The sequence below is a fragment of the Podarcis cretensis genome (assembly GCF_951804945.1).
Source record: "Podarcis cretensis genome assembly, chromosome: 13".
NCBI lineage: Eukaryota > Metazoa > Chordata > Lepidosauria > Squamata > Lacertidae > Podarcis > Podarcis cretensis.
Window position 1 is genome coordinate 37,252,497 of NC_137182.1, and position 14,286 is coordinate 37,266,782.

A 14,286-nucleotide genomic window follows, 5' to 3' on the forward strand; every position below is an offset into this window, starting at 1 on the left:
CATCCCGGAGTCTGCCTGATATATTTATTCCAAGGCCCAGTCTTTATGCTACTATGCTGAAATTCACTTTGATAATTCAAATGCAGAGGAGTGGCGGATGCAGGGACAGGGAACCAATGGCACTCCAGATAGACTACAACTCCCAGCATCCCTGGGCTCAGTTTTTATGGATTATTGAAACTGCCAGCCCTCCAGGTGCTATAGAGCTACAACTCCCATCAGCACCAGCCAGCACAGCCAGTGGGCACATCCCTGCAACACTGATCTGTTAAGGGCAGGAGGGGGTCCTGCAGGGAACTTGTGGGTGTTCCTCTTCCATTGAAAATCCTGGGCCTGCGACTGAAAACAAGCAGCAGAGCTAAGCACCTCTTTAACCTGGCATGCCAGGCCGTGTTCAGGTCAGCCATTTGGTGCATCAGAGGGACGAAGGAAGCAGGCCATTAGAGGGTGTGTTTCAACCACAAAACAATTGTGATCTGTGCTCAGGATGTAATGGGGCAGTTAGGCATGACTCTTCTTTCAATGGCCATTTGCGCCTGCGAAACCTAACCAGTTCATATCCTGCTGACATCCTGTAATTTTCCATACTGCAAGCCGCCTGCTTTTTGTCATCTTTTTTGGTCTTGCTTCTGCTGTACTATAGCAGAAGAGTGCCCCTCCCGCTTCAGCCATGAAACTCAACCAGGTGACTGCCTGTTAGCCCAGTCCCTGCCTGTTAGCCCAGCCCACCTCACAAGGTTGTTGTGAGGATAAAATAGGCAAGCAGGAAACCACCACCTTGAGCTCCTTGGAGAGAAGGTGAGGAAAAGAAAACAGATGCTCACTAGGTTAGCCTAGCCCCTGCGCAAGGATGTCACACAAATCCGTGAAGCGTCCCATAATTTAAAAAAGAATAGTAGAAAAGGTAAAAAATAGAAAAATGGATTGATATATGGATGGTCCAGTATGGATCCACTAACGCCCTGTACATCCATAATAATACACCTGGAAAAAAAGATACATTATTATATATTCTACCAAACAAGATGCTGCCTGACCCTGTCCACGTTTACTTGGAAGCAGGGCCAGATTTAGGTCTGATGAAGCTCTAAGCTACTGAAGGTAATGGGGCCCTTTATATGTCCAGCTGCCCTTTGTCAACAACAAATTGTCGCTGTTTTTTGTGTTGAATATATGCTATACGGCGATTTATCATTGTTAGGTTATAAGTAAATCCGGAACTGCTTGGAAGTAAAAAGTGTTTAGAATCACAACCGTGGACAGTGAACCTGGATTTTACGCCTGCTTGCTCCTAAGCGCAGTCATTTGCACTTGCAACCCTGATTGCACTTACCTGGGAGTAAGCCCCACTGAATTCAATGGAGCTTACTTTTGTGTAGACCCTGGTAGATGGCAGTCCTAGCTCTCTAACTATGTTCATAGGATTGCAACCTTAAACGCGCCCCCCCCACAGGAAATGCACGCTTATTTAGGAGTCTGAGTAAGCTTGCGCAGGATCGGGCTCCACCAAACACTAACGAACCGCAGGAGCAAGGACTGCATTTCCCAGCATGCCCGGAGACACAGAGCATGCGCAATGACCGAAACCACATGTTGCAGCGTCCGCATCCAAAGTTCAGCTGGATGTTCGTAATTTGGAGGAGCCGCGACAACATCTGGAATGGCAACTGGGCTGCGGTACCCGGGCAAGGTCGTCATAGTAACGGGGGGCACCCGGGGTATTGGCGAAGGCATCGTGAGAGAATTTGGTGAGGGTGGAGGGAACGGGGGGGGGGGCAAAGGAGTTTCTACAAGTGCCGGGGCTCAAATATGCCAGGAAGGCTGGCCTGGAAACCTTGTTCCCCAATCTGTATGTGTTGAGATCGGAGACGGACAGGATAAAGTTGCTCCTGATAGGAATGTGCTCTGCACGAGCTCAGAGGCGATGTTGGCGTTATTGCAAAACCGAAAGTTTTTGGACATAGTTGAGGCAGGGCAAAGAACATTTCCTAGCTTCAGTTCCCAGCATCTCCAAGGCTGGGAGAGAGACCCTGAATCCCTGGAGAGCTGCTGCCAGTCAGTGTGGACAACACTGAGCTAGATGGACCAATGTGTTTGTAAAGACCATCGGATTTATTGCTGTCATGAGGCATCCATAAGGCTTCTAGCAGGCAGCAGCTTATGCCACAATACATTTTGATGAGACTTTAAGATGCCTCAGTCAGAAGGACTCTAGACTGACCCTTCTCTGTAATATGGTTTTTTTTTTACTGCATTGGTCAGTGCTGAGCCCTTGAACTGAAAACAGGAACTGGTGCCTGGACATGAGCTCTTCTTTTTCAGAAATAAGGAGGTGGGGGAAAGGGGAACGTGTTGTTGAAGCAATTTCAGTCTCCCTACCAGGAAATGAAAAGGGACGTGGGTGGCGCTGTGGGTTAAACCACAGAGTCTAGGACTTGCCGATCAGAAGGTCGGTGGTTCAAATCCCTGCCACGGGGTGAGCTCCTGTTGCTCGGTCCCTGCTCCTGCCAACCTAGCAGTTCGAAAGCACGTCAAAGTGCAAGTAGATAAATAGGTACCGCTCCGGCGGGAAGGTAAATTTCCGTGTGCTGCTCTGGTTCGCCAGAAGTGGCTTAGTCATGCTGGCCACATGACCTGGAAGCTGTACGCTGGCTCCCTTGGCCAATAAAGCGAGATGAGCGCCATAACTCCAGAGTCGGTCACGACTGGACCTAATGGTCAGCGGTCCCTTTACCTTTACCAGGAAATGCAGGGCATGCTGACTTTCTCTCTGAGGTGAAGCTCTTAAAGTGGGAAAGAGGAATCTATAGCCCCTCCAGATGTCACAAAACTACAGTTTCCATTATCCCTGGTCATTGCTGGTGGGGGCTGATGCGAGCCTCTCCACCCCTGTGTTAAAGGCACAAAGTTCTGCCTTTGTGGCTTTAGGTAGAGAATCTTCCTCCTAATTTTGCCCTCTGACAAAATACGCATATTTCAAAGAACAAGGTGGACATCTTTTTCTGGCAGGATTTCTGTACATATGTGGCTTTACTTGGTGATTTTCCACCTGTAAGTCACCACTGTTAATGGCCAGAGCCTAGGGGGTTGGATGGTAAGGCCTTAATCTGAAGTCTAAGACAGGCTGAGCAGCCGCAAAAGGAGCATCTGGCTCTGATTGCCTAGGAAGCATAAGAAAAGCTGGTTTTGCTGACATGAAAACATGAATCTTGTGGCACCTGAAAGACTAGAAGATTCATCATGGCATCAACATCGACTACAGTCTCTTTCATCAGATGCCTGAAATTATATCTTTGGTTGGTAGGCTTTTGCTGGAGGGGAAGTAAGTGTGGAATGCAAACAGGGAACAAAAGGAGTAATTAAATTAAGAGTTTGTGACAGGTGGGCATTCAACTGACCCTGTTTCGCATCCCTTTTTTGGGGATAGGCATACATTGAATATCTGCTTGTCACTAAAGGCAGGAAGTCTCTGACAGGATGCAGAAAGACAGGAATCTGAGTTCCAAATAGGTTCATATGTTTCGCTGCCAGTCATCAGTTGTGCAGTACTTGAAGGCGTTTGTGATGCATGCGGAAGGTCCAATTTCTCTCTTCCCAGTTCAGGCTTGGAAAGACCCCTGTCTGTCAGCTGGTGTAGGTCAGTGGTTCTCAAAGGGTGTGGCTGGGCAGAATGGCAAGTGTGGCAGGAAGATGCAAAGAAAGAAACATTTAAGCATTTCAGTATAGTGTAATACAGTCGTACCTTGGCTTTCAAACAGAATGCGTTCCGGAAGTCCGTTCGACTTCAGAAATGTTTGGAAACGAAGGCGCAGCTTCCGATTGGCTGCAGGAGCGTCCTGCAGCCAATCGGAAGCTGCGGAAGCCACACTGGACGTTTGGCTTCTGAGGAAAAATTCGCAAACTGGAACACCTACTTCCGGGTTTGTGGCATTTGAATTCCAAGTTGTTTGTGAACTAAGCTGTTCGAAAACCAAGGTACGACGGTATGGTATGGTATGGTATAGTATAGTATAGTATAGTATAGTATAGTATAGTATAGTATAGTATAGTATCAAAATATTATTTTTGGAGTACACAACCAGAAATAGTGTCTCTTCAAGAGCATTGGTCACACTTCTACAGTTCTCCACAACATATTGTTCTGACAGGGATTTTCAACTCTGACAAATTTGAAAGATCAGAAAAGAGAAAGATTTTTTGTGTTGATGAGATGATAGTTTATTTGTCTCAGATTAGACCTGATATAAATGAGAAGATTACCTGGCAAAAGCAAGCTCACGCCTCTCATTAGGCTTGTATTATACATACTTAAGGTACATATAAAAGAGGCTTGTTTATAATTATATTTTGAGGGATGAGTCATGTTTTTATGCAGCTGCATTGTTTTATACTTTTTGGATGCCCCATGTCCTAAAGTATTTTATTCTATGTTATAAATCATGCACTGCCAGGAGTTGTTTCTTTTTGTTTTCCAATGTACTTCATATCAATTAAAAAATTGGTGTGGCATGAGCAGAGTTTTATTCTGTAAGTCTGGCCCAGAGAAAGAAAGTTTGAGAACCTCTGGTGTAGACAATGGACCAAGGGTCTGACTCTGGAATGATTTCTATGCTCCTGAGCAAGTGAGTTGCATGCATGTCTGAGAATTGGGCCTCTGGGATATTTTATCTTGCATTCATTTCTTCCCCTAACTTTCCTTCCCAGTTCGCCATGGAGCCAAAGTAGTCTTCTGTGCCCCAGGATCTGAAGGTGAGGCTTGGAGATCTTTCATTATCCCCACTCATTGTTAAAGGGCCCCCTCAGTCTCTCACTCCTGATATCAATATCTGAAGAAGTGTGCATGAACACGAAAGCTCATACCAATAACAAACTTTGTTGGTATCTAAGGTGCTACTGGAAGGAATTTTGTTTGTTTTGACTACAGCAGACCAACACGGCTACCTACCTGTAACTGGAACTTCCAATACGTATATCCAAATGGGTTTGGCTAATGCAAAGGAGATATGCAAGGTTAAGACAGCAGAGGGCAGCAAAATGTCCCAAGAAAGTTGAGAAAGAAAAGCATGGCTGGAAAAACAGTCCCGTTTTGTGGCAGAGGTAGATATTCTACAGGTGGAGGCTTACAAAAGATGCAGTGATGAAGCTGCACCTTTGAATTTCTGTCTGTCAAGTAGGTGTCAAATTGTATAAAGAGCCCTGTCAGAAAAATCCCCGGCCTGCGTACTTGCTGCAAAAGCAAACATACACACTGCACTTCAAGTGACAATATACAGCCCCGCTCTCTTTCTTTCCTCCTGGAGATTTTCTTCATTTTGGAAAAAGGTGTGTGTTTGGTCCTGAGAACTAGCAACTTGTGCGGTGGCCTTTTTGTGCGAGGATTTAAACCTGGGTCATGTCACTAGGGCAGCCTTTCTTCACTCTTATTCCAGTCTGGGCCAGTTGCAACACCAGCCACTGAGAGTTGCTGAGAGACCCCCAGTCCCATCACAGAGTTACAGTTTCCAGAGCGGTTTGACAGTCAGTCCCTCTTCTCAGGGAGCTCTGGGAATTGTAGCTCTGGGAGGGGAATGGCCGGGGGGGGGGGGGGCATCTCCTAACAACTCTTGGCACCCATAACAAATAATGTTTCTCAGGATGCTTTGGGAGAAGCCGTGGCAGTTTGAAGTGGCTTTGTGAGTCCACTGGCTGGGGAGAACTTTGTTCTGTGTGTGTCCTTCCTTTCTCTTCTGCTCCTCAGAAGGCCACAGTAACTCTGCTAGTTGTGACTGAGCTTTTATATTTTCCTTCAGGGGAAAGGGGAAAAGTTATTGAAAAGGAACTGAATGATTCTGTATGGCCTGGGGAAGGTCACTTTGAGGTCTGCGATGTCCTTCGTGAAACAGACATTAAGGTAAGCTGAAACTGTGGAGGAAGAAGAGTATTAAATTGGGGAGTTTCTCAGGCATCTCCAAGACCAGCTTTTCCTTTGCTGAACAGGTTGCGAAAGCCCTACCCCAAATTCCAGCTCTCTGTTATTTAAATTTTCTGCCTTTGGGGGCATTCCTCTTGCTATCTGTGTCTGACCTTTTCCCACAGATCCAGAATAATTTCCCTGTTATTTGCTAAGTGCTTTCCTCACCAAAGTGACCCAAAGCACTGTAACATTAAAGCCAATGTTGATACATGTCTTAAATAAATACTACACTAATGCATGCTACACTGTGTTTAAAAGTGCACCCTTATAGTAACAAATGTGATAAAAATGAAAGGCAGAAGTCACCCGAATGTGACTGCTGAATAGAGCAAACACATTTCCAATAGTTAGAGAAGCAATTGCCAAATAAAGTAATTTAATAGAAAGCATCTTCTGTTTCAGCCTTTAAATACCTGCTGAAAACTTGTCTATTCCACCAGGCTTATGCGGGCAATTAAGAACACATCTTTCCATAATCATTAGTTGATGATCTCTGATTTTAAACATCTATGTGTTTTCGTTATCTATAGATATTACTCTACACAGCTATGATATTTTTAGGCGATAGTGGCATAGCTCCTCACTCTCATTCAAGTAGCTGAATGTTCTAAAATTGTAGAGATTTTTTGGTTCTCTTTCGTGCGGCAATTATATTCATGCCCCCCCTTGCAGACTTTGGTTTCTGTGACCGTAGAACTTTATGGACAGCTTGACTGCCTGGTGAACAATGCTGGAAGCCGTGAGTTGTTTCCAAAATTTTGGGGGCGTGGGGAGAATTGGGATCGTTGTCTCCTGGGAGGTGGGGCCTTCTTTGATTAATCAACGACAACAAAATGGCCATGAGGACTAGGAACCTTGGAGGAAAGACAGCTTTGTGGTTGTCTGTTTACAAAACTGAAGAGAAAACCAGTCACAGTGAATGTCTGTGTTTCTTTGACAGTTTAGGACAGGGGAGGAGAACTTGTGGGCTGTTTTCATGAAAGTTGGTGGAAGCCTGTTGAGGTGGAGGGGGCAGGGAGACATGGGAAGGAAAGCCAAAACAAGTGGGGGGGGGGCAAAGCTCTCTGCAAACAATGCATCCAGACCCCTGGTAACAGGATAGCAGAAAGAGAGCGTAGAGGAGTTACAGGGAAAAAGGGGGTAGTGGTCCAGCTTTTCACCGACTCTGGCTTCCAACAGATTACCACTGAGTGAATGCATGGCCCTTCCCTGGTGTAGGGCATTCTAAGCACTTCATGTGAGTTATTCCATCAGCTCTAAGGCTTACTATTATCCCCATTTTGCAGATGGAGGACTGAGGTTGAGAGAGAGAGAGAGAGAGAGAGAGTTGCTTGCTTAAGGCTGCTCTTGGAAAGGAATGAGGAGGGTTGAGCCTGTGGGAACTTTTTGTCTCCTAGCTGCTCTTTCTTTTCTGGGATCACGCTCTGACCCATGAATATCCTTGCAGGTGTTGTACCTTTTATGTCAAGGAGCAAAACCTAAACCCTTATTGGAAAAGGAAGTAAAACTAATTAGGATACTTTTCATTGGGGGGAGGGAGGGACACCCAACTCTCATTTTCATATCTGATGTTGGATCTGTAATATTTACATCCCTTCTAAGATGGTTTAGGAACGACAATGAATGTTGAGTCTTCTTGCAAACAGATCCTCCAGACCAAACCATAGATGACGTGTCTGCGCAGGAGTTCCGCAGCCTCATGGACCTCAATGTGGTGAGCTGCTTCTTAGCCGCTAAGGTGAGCGATTCCAATTTTGTACTTGGGATATACTGCCTTTATACCAAGCCAGGCCACTGGTCCATCTGGCTGATAATTATCTGTACTGAATGTTCTGAAATTGCAGATTTTTTTTTTTGGGGGGGTGGTTTCTTTCCCCCTTGCACGAAATTTTGTCTTTTTATATCCTTTATTATTCTCTAGCGGTGGCTGTGCTCCTTAGGACTGGTAGGGGTAGAAGGCAAGGACACTTCTCCACCATACATTTAAAGCCCTGTGGTGCCACTTTAGACAGTCATGGCTTCCCCCAAAGAATTATGGGAAGTGTAAGTTGTTACAGGTGCTGAGAGTTGTTAGGAGACTCATATTCCCCTCCCCTACAGTTCCCAGAGCTCCCTGGAAAGAGGGGTTGATTGTTAAACCACTCTCAAAGAAACCAGCTTTAATCCCTGGCCTCTCCTGTTAAAGTAATAATTATAATACAATAATAATTTATTATTTATACCCTGCCCATCTGGCTGGGTTTCCCCAGCCACTCTGGGCGGCTCCCAACAGAGGACTAAAAACAGAATAAAACTTCAAACATTGAAAACTTCGCTGAAGAGGACAGCCTTCATATGTCTTCTAAAAAAGATAGTTGCTTATTACTTTGACATCTGATGGGAGGGCGTTCCACAGGGCAGGCGCCACTACCAAGAAGGCCCTCCGTCTGGTAATATTGGGTAGGGCTCCTGGGAAAGTCCTTCAGTCATAGGAGACCAAGCGTGTCCTCCAGATGTTGATAGACTACAACTCCCATCATCCCTGCCTGTTGGCCATGCTTGCTGGGGCTGAGTCCAGAAAATCTGGAGGTCACATTGCTTACTCCTGGAGTCAAGACCATTAATCTTCAACTGGTGGGTCTTGGACTCTACAACGTGGGGATCTAAGATGATCTAAAGTGGGTTGCAACAGCAGCGCTTACCAGCAAACACACACACAATGAGAACAATTTGGAAGTGGGTTCCTAAATGCATGTTTGGGTTAAGGGTGGGGTCCCAGAGTAGATAATACTGTGCTAGATGGATCAATGGTCTGGCTCCATTCAAGGCAGCTTCATCTGTTGGGATCTTTCCTCTTGCGAGCAGGCCGCCCTGCCTCACCTCCGCAAAACGAAAGGGAACATCATCAACATCGCCAGCCTTGTTGGTCTCATTGGGCAGAAGTATGCGGTGCCGTATGTTGCAACCAAGGTAATCCAGAGCAACACCTGGAACTTGTATAGCCTCCCCTTCTGGTTGTAAAGATTGGGCCGCCAACTTTTGTTTACAAGCATCTGCTTCTGTGCTCTTAATCACAAGGGATAATCCCAAATGATAGTGCTTGCCTTTGTGCCATTGAAAATCCATTCTGATTTCCACATATCCAGCTGCTGTTTAACGACACAGGAGCGAGTCAGCTTTCCCCACCCTGGTCAGTTGGCAATTCTGTCTAAACCTCTGTGTGTGTGTGTGTGCGCGCGCGCGTGCGCACGCATGTGTGTGCTTGCTTACTATGGCCAAAACAAATTGACTAGCTGTATTACACCAGGCTTAAACCTCCCTGTAACACAAATGACCAGTGCAGTTTTTTTGGTTTTTTTAAAAAAACAGAACTCCATAATTTAACTAAGGACTCTTCTGTCCTTCAACCTATTCAGTTTTGGATTAGCCTCTTGTGGTTGATGTAAATCAGTGGGATTACTTATTTGCAACATCATTAAAATAAAAAAGTCACCAAAGATGGGAACAAAGCGGTAAGAAAACATTGACCTGTTATTTGGGTTGCCAACTTTTAATTATCGACTCCTTCTTTCATGCCATTTGCCAGAGGAATGCGAGGGATGTTGTCAATTTACATGCCAAGAAAAGCTTCAGATTGTTTTCTGTACAGCAAGATGCTGTCAGAGGCTGTGTCATTTCCTCCTCCCCTCTCGTCCGTTGGTAACCCTCCCTATTAATGCCTGTGACTTTGCAGGGTGCTGTTACTGCGATGACAAAAGCTATGGCCATCGACGAGAGCAAATATGGTGTCCGAGTCAACAGGTACTGTAGTGGCAGCGAAGCTCTGTTGTGCACGAGGCCTTCCAAGGAGATCAGCTTTCCTCCTTCCATGTGTGCAGGGTTTGGACACCTTTTCAAAAAAAGTATGGGAAGCGTAGAGGACCTCCAAAAGGATTTTGCACACAAAGTTCTGAAAGGATCCCTCTGGACTTGGTGAATGGGCAAATGGCAAATGCGGTTCAGTGTTAGCAAGTGCGATGTGATGCACGCATTGGGGCAAAATAGATCCTAATTTCACATCTGAACTGGCAGGTGGCTTGACCAGCAAATAGTGGGTAACGGTGGATGGCTCAGTGAGGATGTCAACCCAGCGTGTACAGGGATGCTAGACATGATTGAAATCAAGACATGATTTAACTCAGGCAGGTGTTACCCTGGCTATATCTGCAGTCTCCAGGAATGGATGTACAGTGGTGCCTCACAAGATGAAAAGAATCCGTTCCGCGATTCTCTTCGTCTAGCGGTTTTTTCGTCTTGCGAAGCAAGCCCATTGACGGCTTAGCGGATTAGCGCTATTAGCGGTTTAGCGGCTTTTAGCGGCTTATCAGCTAAGCGGATAAGCGGCTTAGCGGCTTAGAAAAAGGGGGGGGGAAAGGGGAAAAAAGTCAGAAAAACTCGCAAGACATTTCGTCTTGCGAAGCAAGCCCATAGGGAAATTCTTTTTGCGAAGCGCCTCCAAAATGGAAAACCCTTTAGTCTAGCGGGTTTTTCGTCTTGCGAGGCATTCGTCTTGCGGGGCACGACTGTAGCTGGAGCACAACTTACCGTATTTTTCGCTCTATAAGACACACCAGACCATAAGACGTACCTAGTTTTTGAAGGAGGAAAACAAGAAAAAAAAATATTCTGAATCTCAGAAGCCAGAACAACAAGAGGGATCGCTGCGTAGTGAAAGCAGCAATCCCTCTTGCTGTTCTGGCTTCTGGGATAGCTGTGCAGCCTGCATTCGCTCCATAAGACGCACACACATTTCCCCTTACTTTTTAGGAGGGAAAAAGTGAGTCTTATAGAGCAAAAAATACGGTATTTATTGGCAGGACATTAGCAACCAAGCATAAGATTTCACTGTGGATTATAATTATAAATTACCTTATAAACCACCTTTGTCTTCCAAGGAGCTCAAGGTGGTGTACATGGTTCCCCCCTCCCCATTTTATTCTCACAACAACCCTGTGAGGTAGGTTAGGTTGAGAACTGGCGACTGGCCCAAGGTCACCCAGCAAGCTTCATGGCTGTGTAAGGATTTGACTCCTGCTCTTCCAGGTCCTAATCTGATACTCGATAACCACTGGCTCTCTGTGAATCAAATTTAAAGTCAATATGGGAGTCTCTACCTATAGAAATAACAAAGAGGGGACATCTTTCCTCACTAATTTTGAAATGGATCTGCTCTATTTTCCTTGCTTTCTACCTCTCCACCCTCCTCTTTTTTTTAAAAAAAGAAACCCCCAACTATTTGAATTCCAGCATCTCACCTGGCAATATCTGGACTCCTATGTGGGAGAAGCTTGCAAGCCAGACAGTTGACCCGGAAGCAACGATCCAGGAAGGCATAGATGCTCAGGCAAGTGCATTGTGGGGAAACAGGTCTGGTGCAGCTAGAGAGAAAAGGTTCCATCCTACATACGGGGGGGGGGGGGCTGTGTAGCTGTTGTAAACAAAAATTGCCCTTTTCCCTTATGGGGTATCCAAGAGCCCGTATAGAGTCCTTACATAGGTTCCCTATTGGTAGGAGAGAATAACAGAGGCCAACCAGACTATCCGGCTCCAGCCCATTTGCTGGAGACACGGGGAAGGGTTAACACTATATCGGGGGAGTCTCCTGCCGAGGGCGCCCCCTCTCCGCTGGCCCTAAATAGGGCAGGCCACGCCCCCCCCAGCCAGCCGATTGGCTGGCTGGGGGGGGGCAGACGCCACCGGGATTCCCCTGTTCTCGCGGGGGCTGAAACCAGCCCCCGCTCACGTGGGGTGGGCGTGAAGCCCGCAACCTCACCTCCTGGGCAGGCCGGAAGTAGCTTTGTAGTTCAGCAACATGGGGCAGGCCGAAGACCTCCCACCCCTGGCGTACCTGCCGATTTTTCTGTTTAGTATGGGAAAAGCCAAAGTGTCATGCAAAGCATTTGACGTCTCACTAATCAACTTCTCAGCCTGACCTTTTAACTTTTGAGATCTTATAGCTTTATGGACTAGAAACTTGTTTTGGTGTTTTTTTAACTGAGTCTCAGGGGCTAGAAAGTTGTGTCTTCTTTTAACTGAACGCTAAGAGCATGAAGTAAAAACACCAGGTAGGAGGAATGGGCTGTGCACAGTCATAATATAAGGTGCAAAGTGCTGATTTCCCTCTCAACTGTATTTTCAGCTTTTGGGACGAATGGGGACCCCAGCGGAGTGTGCTGCAGCTGCTCTGTACCTTGCTTCTGAGGCCACCTTCTGCACTGGCATCAACCTGGTGCTTAGTGGCGGAGCTGAACTTGGATACGCACAGAAGAGCCACAGAGAGCTGAATCCCAGCTTGGAAGACTAGTTGGAGTCTGCGAGGAAAGCACGAATGTCTTCAGTGGTTAGTTGATAAGGTGGGCTGATCAGAACAGCTGCAGCTCCAGTGTGGATTTTACTCAAGCCATCCTTTCAAAAAGACAGAATGTCCGCAGGATAGCGACTACGTTTTTATCTGTCTTAGCCAAAACAGTAAGAGCCCTGTGGCACTTTTAAAGACTTAACAAATCCAGATATGCCCCAGGGATGAAGGGGATTCTTCTCCACACACACACACACACACACACACACACACACACAGCAGGTTTCCACGCCTGTCTCTGACAATTGTTTAGCAAGCAGAAAGGCAACAGCTCAAGCTTTTCCAGTACAGTGGTACCTCGGGTTACATATGCTTCAGGTTACATACGCTTCAGGTTACAGACTCCGCTAACCCAGAAATAGAACCTCGGGTTAAGAACTTTACCTCAGAATGAGAACAGAAATCGTGCTCCGGCGGCGCGGCGGCAGCAGGAGGCCCCATTAGCTAAAGTGGTGCTTCAGGTTAAGAACAGTTTCAGGTTAAGAACGGACCTCCGTAACAAATTAAGTACTTAACCTGAGGTACCACTGTACTTTTATGTTCCCATGTAGGGCAGGAGAAAGGGGACCTCTGGCCCACAACCCAATTATGGCCTGCAACGCTGTTTTCCCCAAACTAAACCCACCTGTCCCAAACCTGACCCCATTTGTGATGTCAACTGGGGGGCAGGCAGAGGCATCGCTGGATCGGCTGTGAGATCCAGATTCACACAGCCAGTCCTTGTAGAAAACAGGTTTGAAGTCACTGCCTATCTTGAGCCTGAAGATAAGCAGTGCTTCGAAGCCCTGAGGAATCATCACGTGATGTAATTGTGACATCAGGCGGTTGACAGGTGCCCACCTACCTACCTATCAAATTTGGTCCTTTGAAGGCTAGGGGAGAAAAGGATCTGGCCCACTGGACCAGTGAATAACCCTGTTTGCCATGGAGCTAAAGGCATAGGAGCGTAGTCAGAAGAACGGTGGCAACCTGGTCCTTAATATTGCTTTACATGTTCTAGGCCTTAATACTGAAAACAGGTTCTACAGCTTAGCCCCAAGGAGTTCCTAGATAACACCATAGGCCTGTTTGTCATGTAAATATGCTCAAGGTCAGCTGGACCTTGAAGCTGAACATGTGGTGGTGAAGATTTTGTTATATTTAACATGTGCCTTTTGATCAGTGACCATGGAAATTCTTATCCTGAATCTGCTTGTTAAATAAATACGTTGGAAAAGACTGCCTTAAAAATGCGACGCCTCATTGGGCTTCAATGTTGTTGGCCAACAAAGATTATCATCTAAAAAAAAAGCACCACCCCGCCTGATTTCTCCAAGAAATCTACGAGCTTATGGGGCTTGTCCCCTGCAGCTTTTATCCTCACAACTATCCTGTGAAATCAGCCAGTCGTTGTGTCCACAGTGCTTTAAAATGATTCAAGTCGGAGAACCCACCAGAAGGAGTTGGGCCTCCTGGTCAGAGACTAGATTCTGCGGCCTTGTTCCCACTTTTGCACCTTTCCCAGGCTTCTGTTCTGTTCCTCTAACTCTGTTCAAATGGCATGTGGGTAGATTGCTTTTATCTGTTTGCAAAGAGAACTTCCAGCATGTCCAGCTGATCAGGGGTGAGGTGGGCTGGGAGTGGAATGCCCTGACTTGCACCTGTTCCTTTAAGAATAGCTTGATTTGCAGAAATCAGCCACTGAATGTGCTCATGGCCATGAGATAAAAAACCCCCCGCCTATTAATTGTAGGAGTACCCTCCTTTTTAACACACACATACAGCCAGATCTCCATGATGGGCAGTATATATGCTATCTAAACAGGGCCATTGTGTTATCAGAAGTGGTTGTGTTTAACCCTTTGAAAAGGATCTCTGGCATATCTTTGCTACAACTGAGGCTGGCCGTGAATGCTGCCTTGGAAAAGGATGTCTGCATAAACAGAATAAAGAGTTCACAAGGAGACCTGGACACAGT

General features: G+C 46.3%; 1 protein-coding gene across 4 annotated transcripts; it reads left to right on the forward strand.

Annotated features, from left to right (window-relative positions):
* The first annotated feature begins 1,554 nt into the window (after positions 1 to 1,554).
* HSD17B14 (hydroxysteroid 17-beta dehydrogenase 14) lies at positions 1,555 to 14,272 on the forward strand. Of its 4 annotated transcripts, none has more exons than XM_079950568.1 (9): positions 1,555 to 1,690; positions 4,705 to 4,749; positions 5,790 to 5,890; positions 6,626 to 6,692; positions 7,600 to 7,691; positions 8,798 to 8,902; positions 9,666 to 9,733; positions 11,219 to 11,315; positions 12,111 to 14,272. In XM_079950568.1, exons 1-9 carry the CDS (start codon positions 1,570 to 1,572, stop codon positions 12,273 to 12,275), a joined length of 861 nt encoding a protein of 286 aa, XP_079806694.1. In that variant the 5' UTR covers positions 1,555 to 1,569; the 3' UTR covers positions 12,276 to 14,272. The 4 variants fall into 4 exon arrangements, with proteins under 4 accessions (XP_079806694.1, XP_079806696.1, XP_079806697.1 ...); XM_079950569.1 differs by having other exon boundaries at positions 1,577 to 1,748; XM_079950570.1 differs by lacking the exon at positions 8,798 to 8,902.
* The last annotated feature ends 14 nt before the right edge of the window (positions 14,273 to 14,286 follow it).

Excerpts from the sequence above, each read along its gene's own strand:
- HSD17B14 (XM_079950568.1), top strand. The coding sequence starts at position 1,570 with ATGCGCAATGACCGAAACCACATGTTGCAGCGTCCGCATCCAAAGTTC. Across the intron at positions 7,692-8,797 it reads GCTGCTTCTTAGCCGCTAAG|GCCGCCCTGCCTCACCTCCG; the intron begins GTGAGCGATTCC and ends TCTTGCGAGCAG. Across the intron at positions 9,734-11,218 it reads TATGGTGTCCGAGTCAACAG|CATCTCACCTGGCAATATCT; the intron begins GTACTGTAGTGG and ends TTTGAATTCCAG.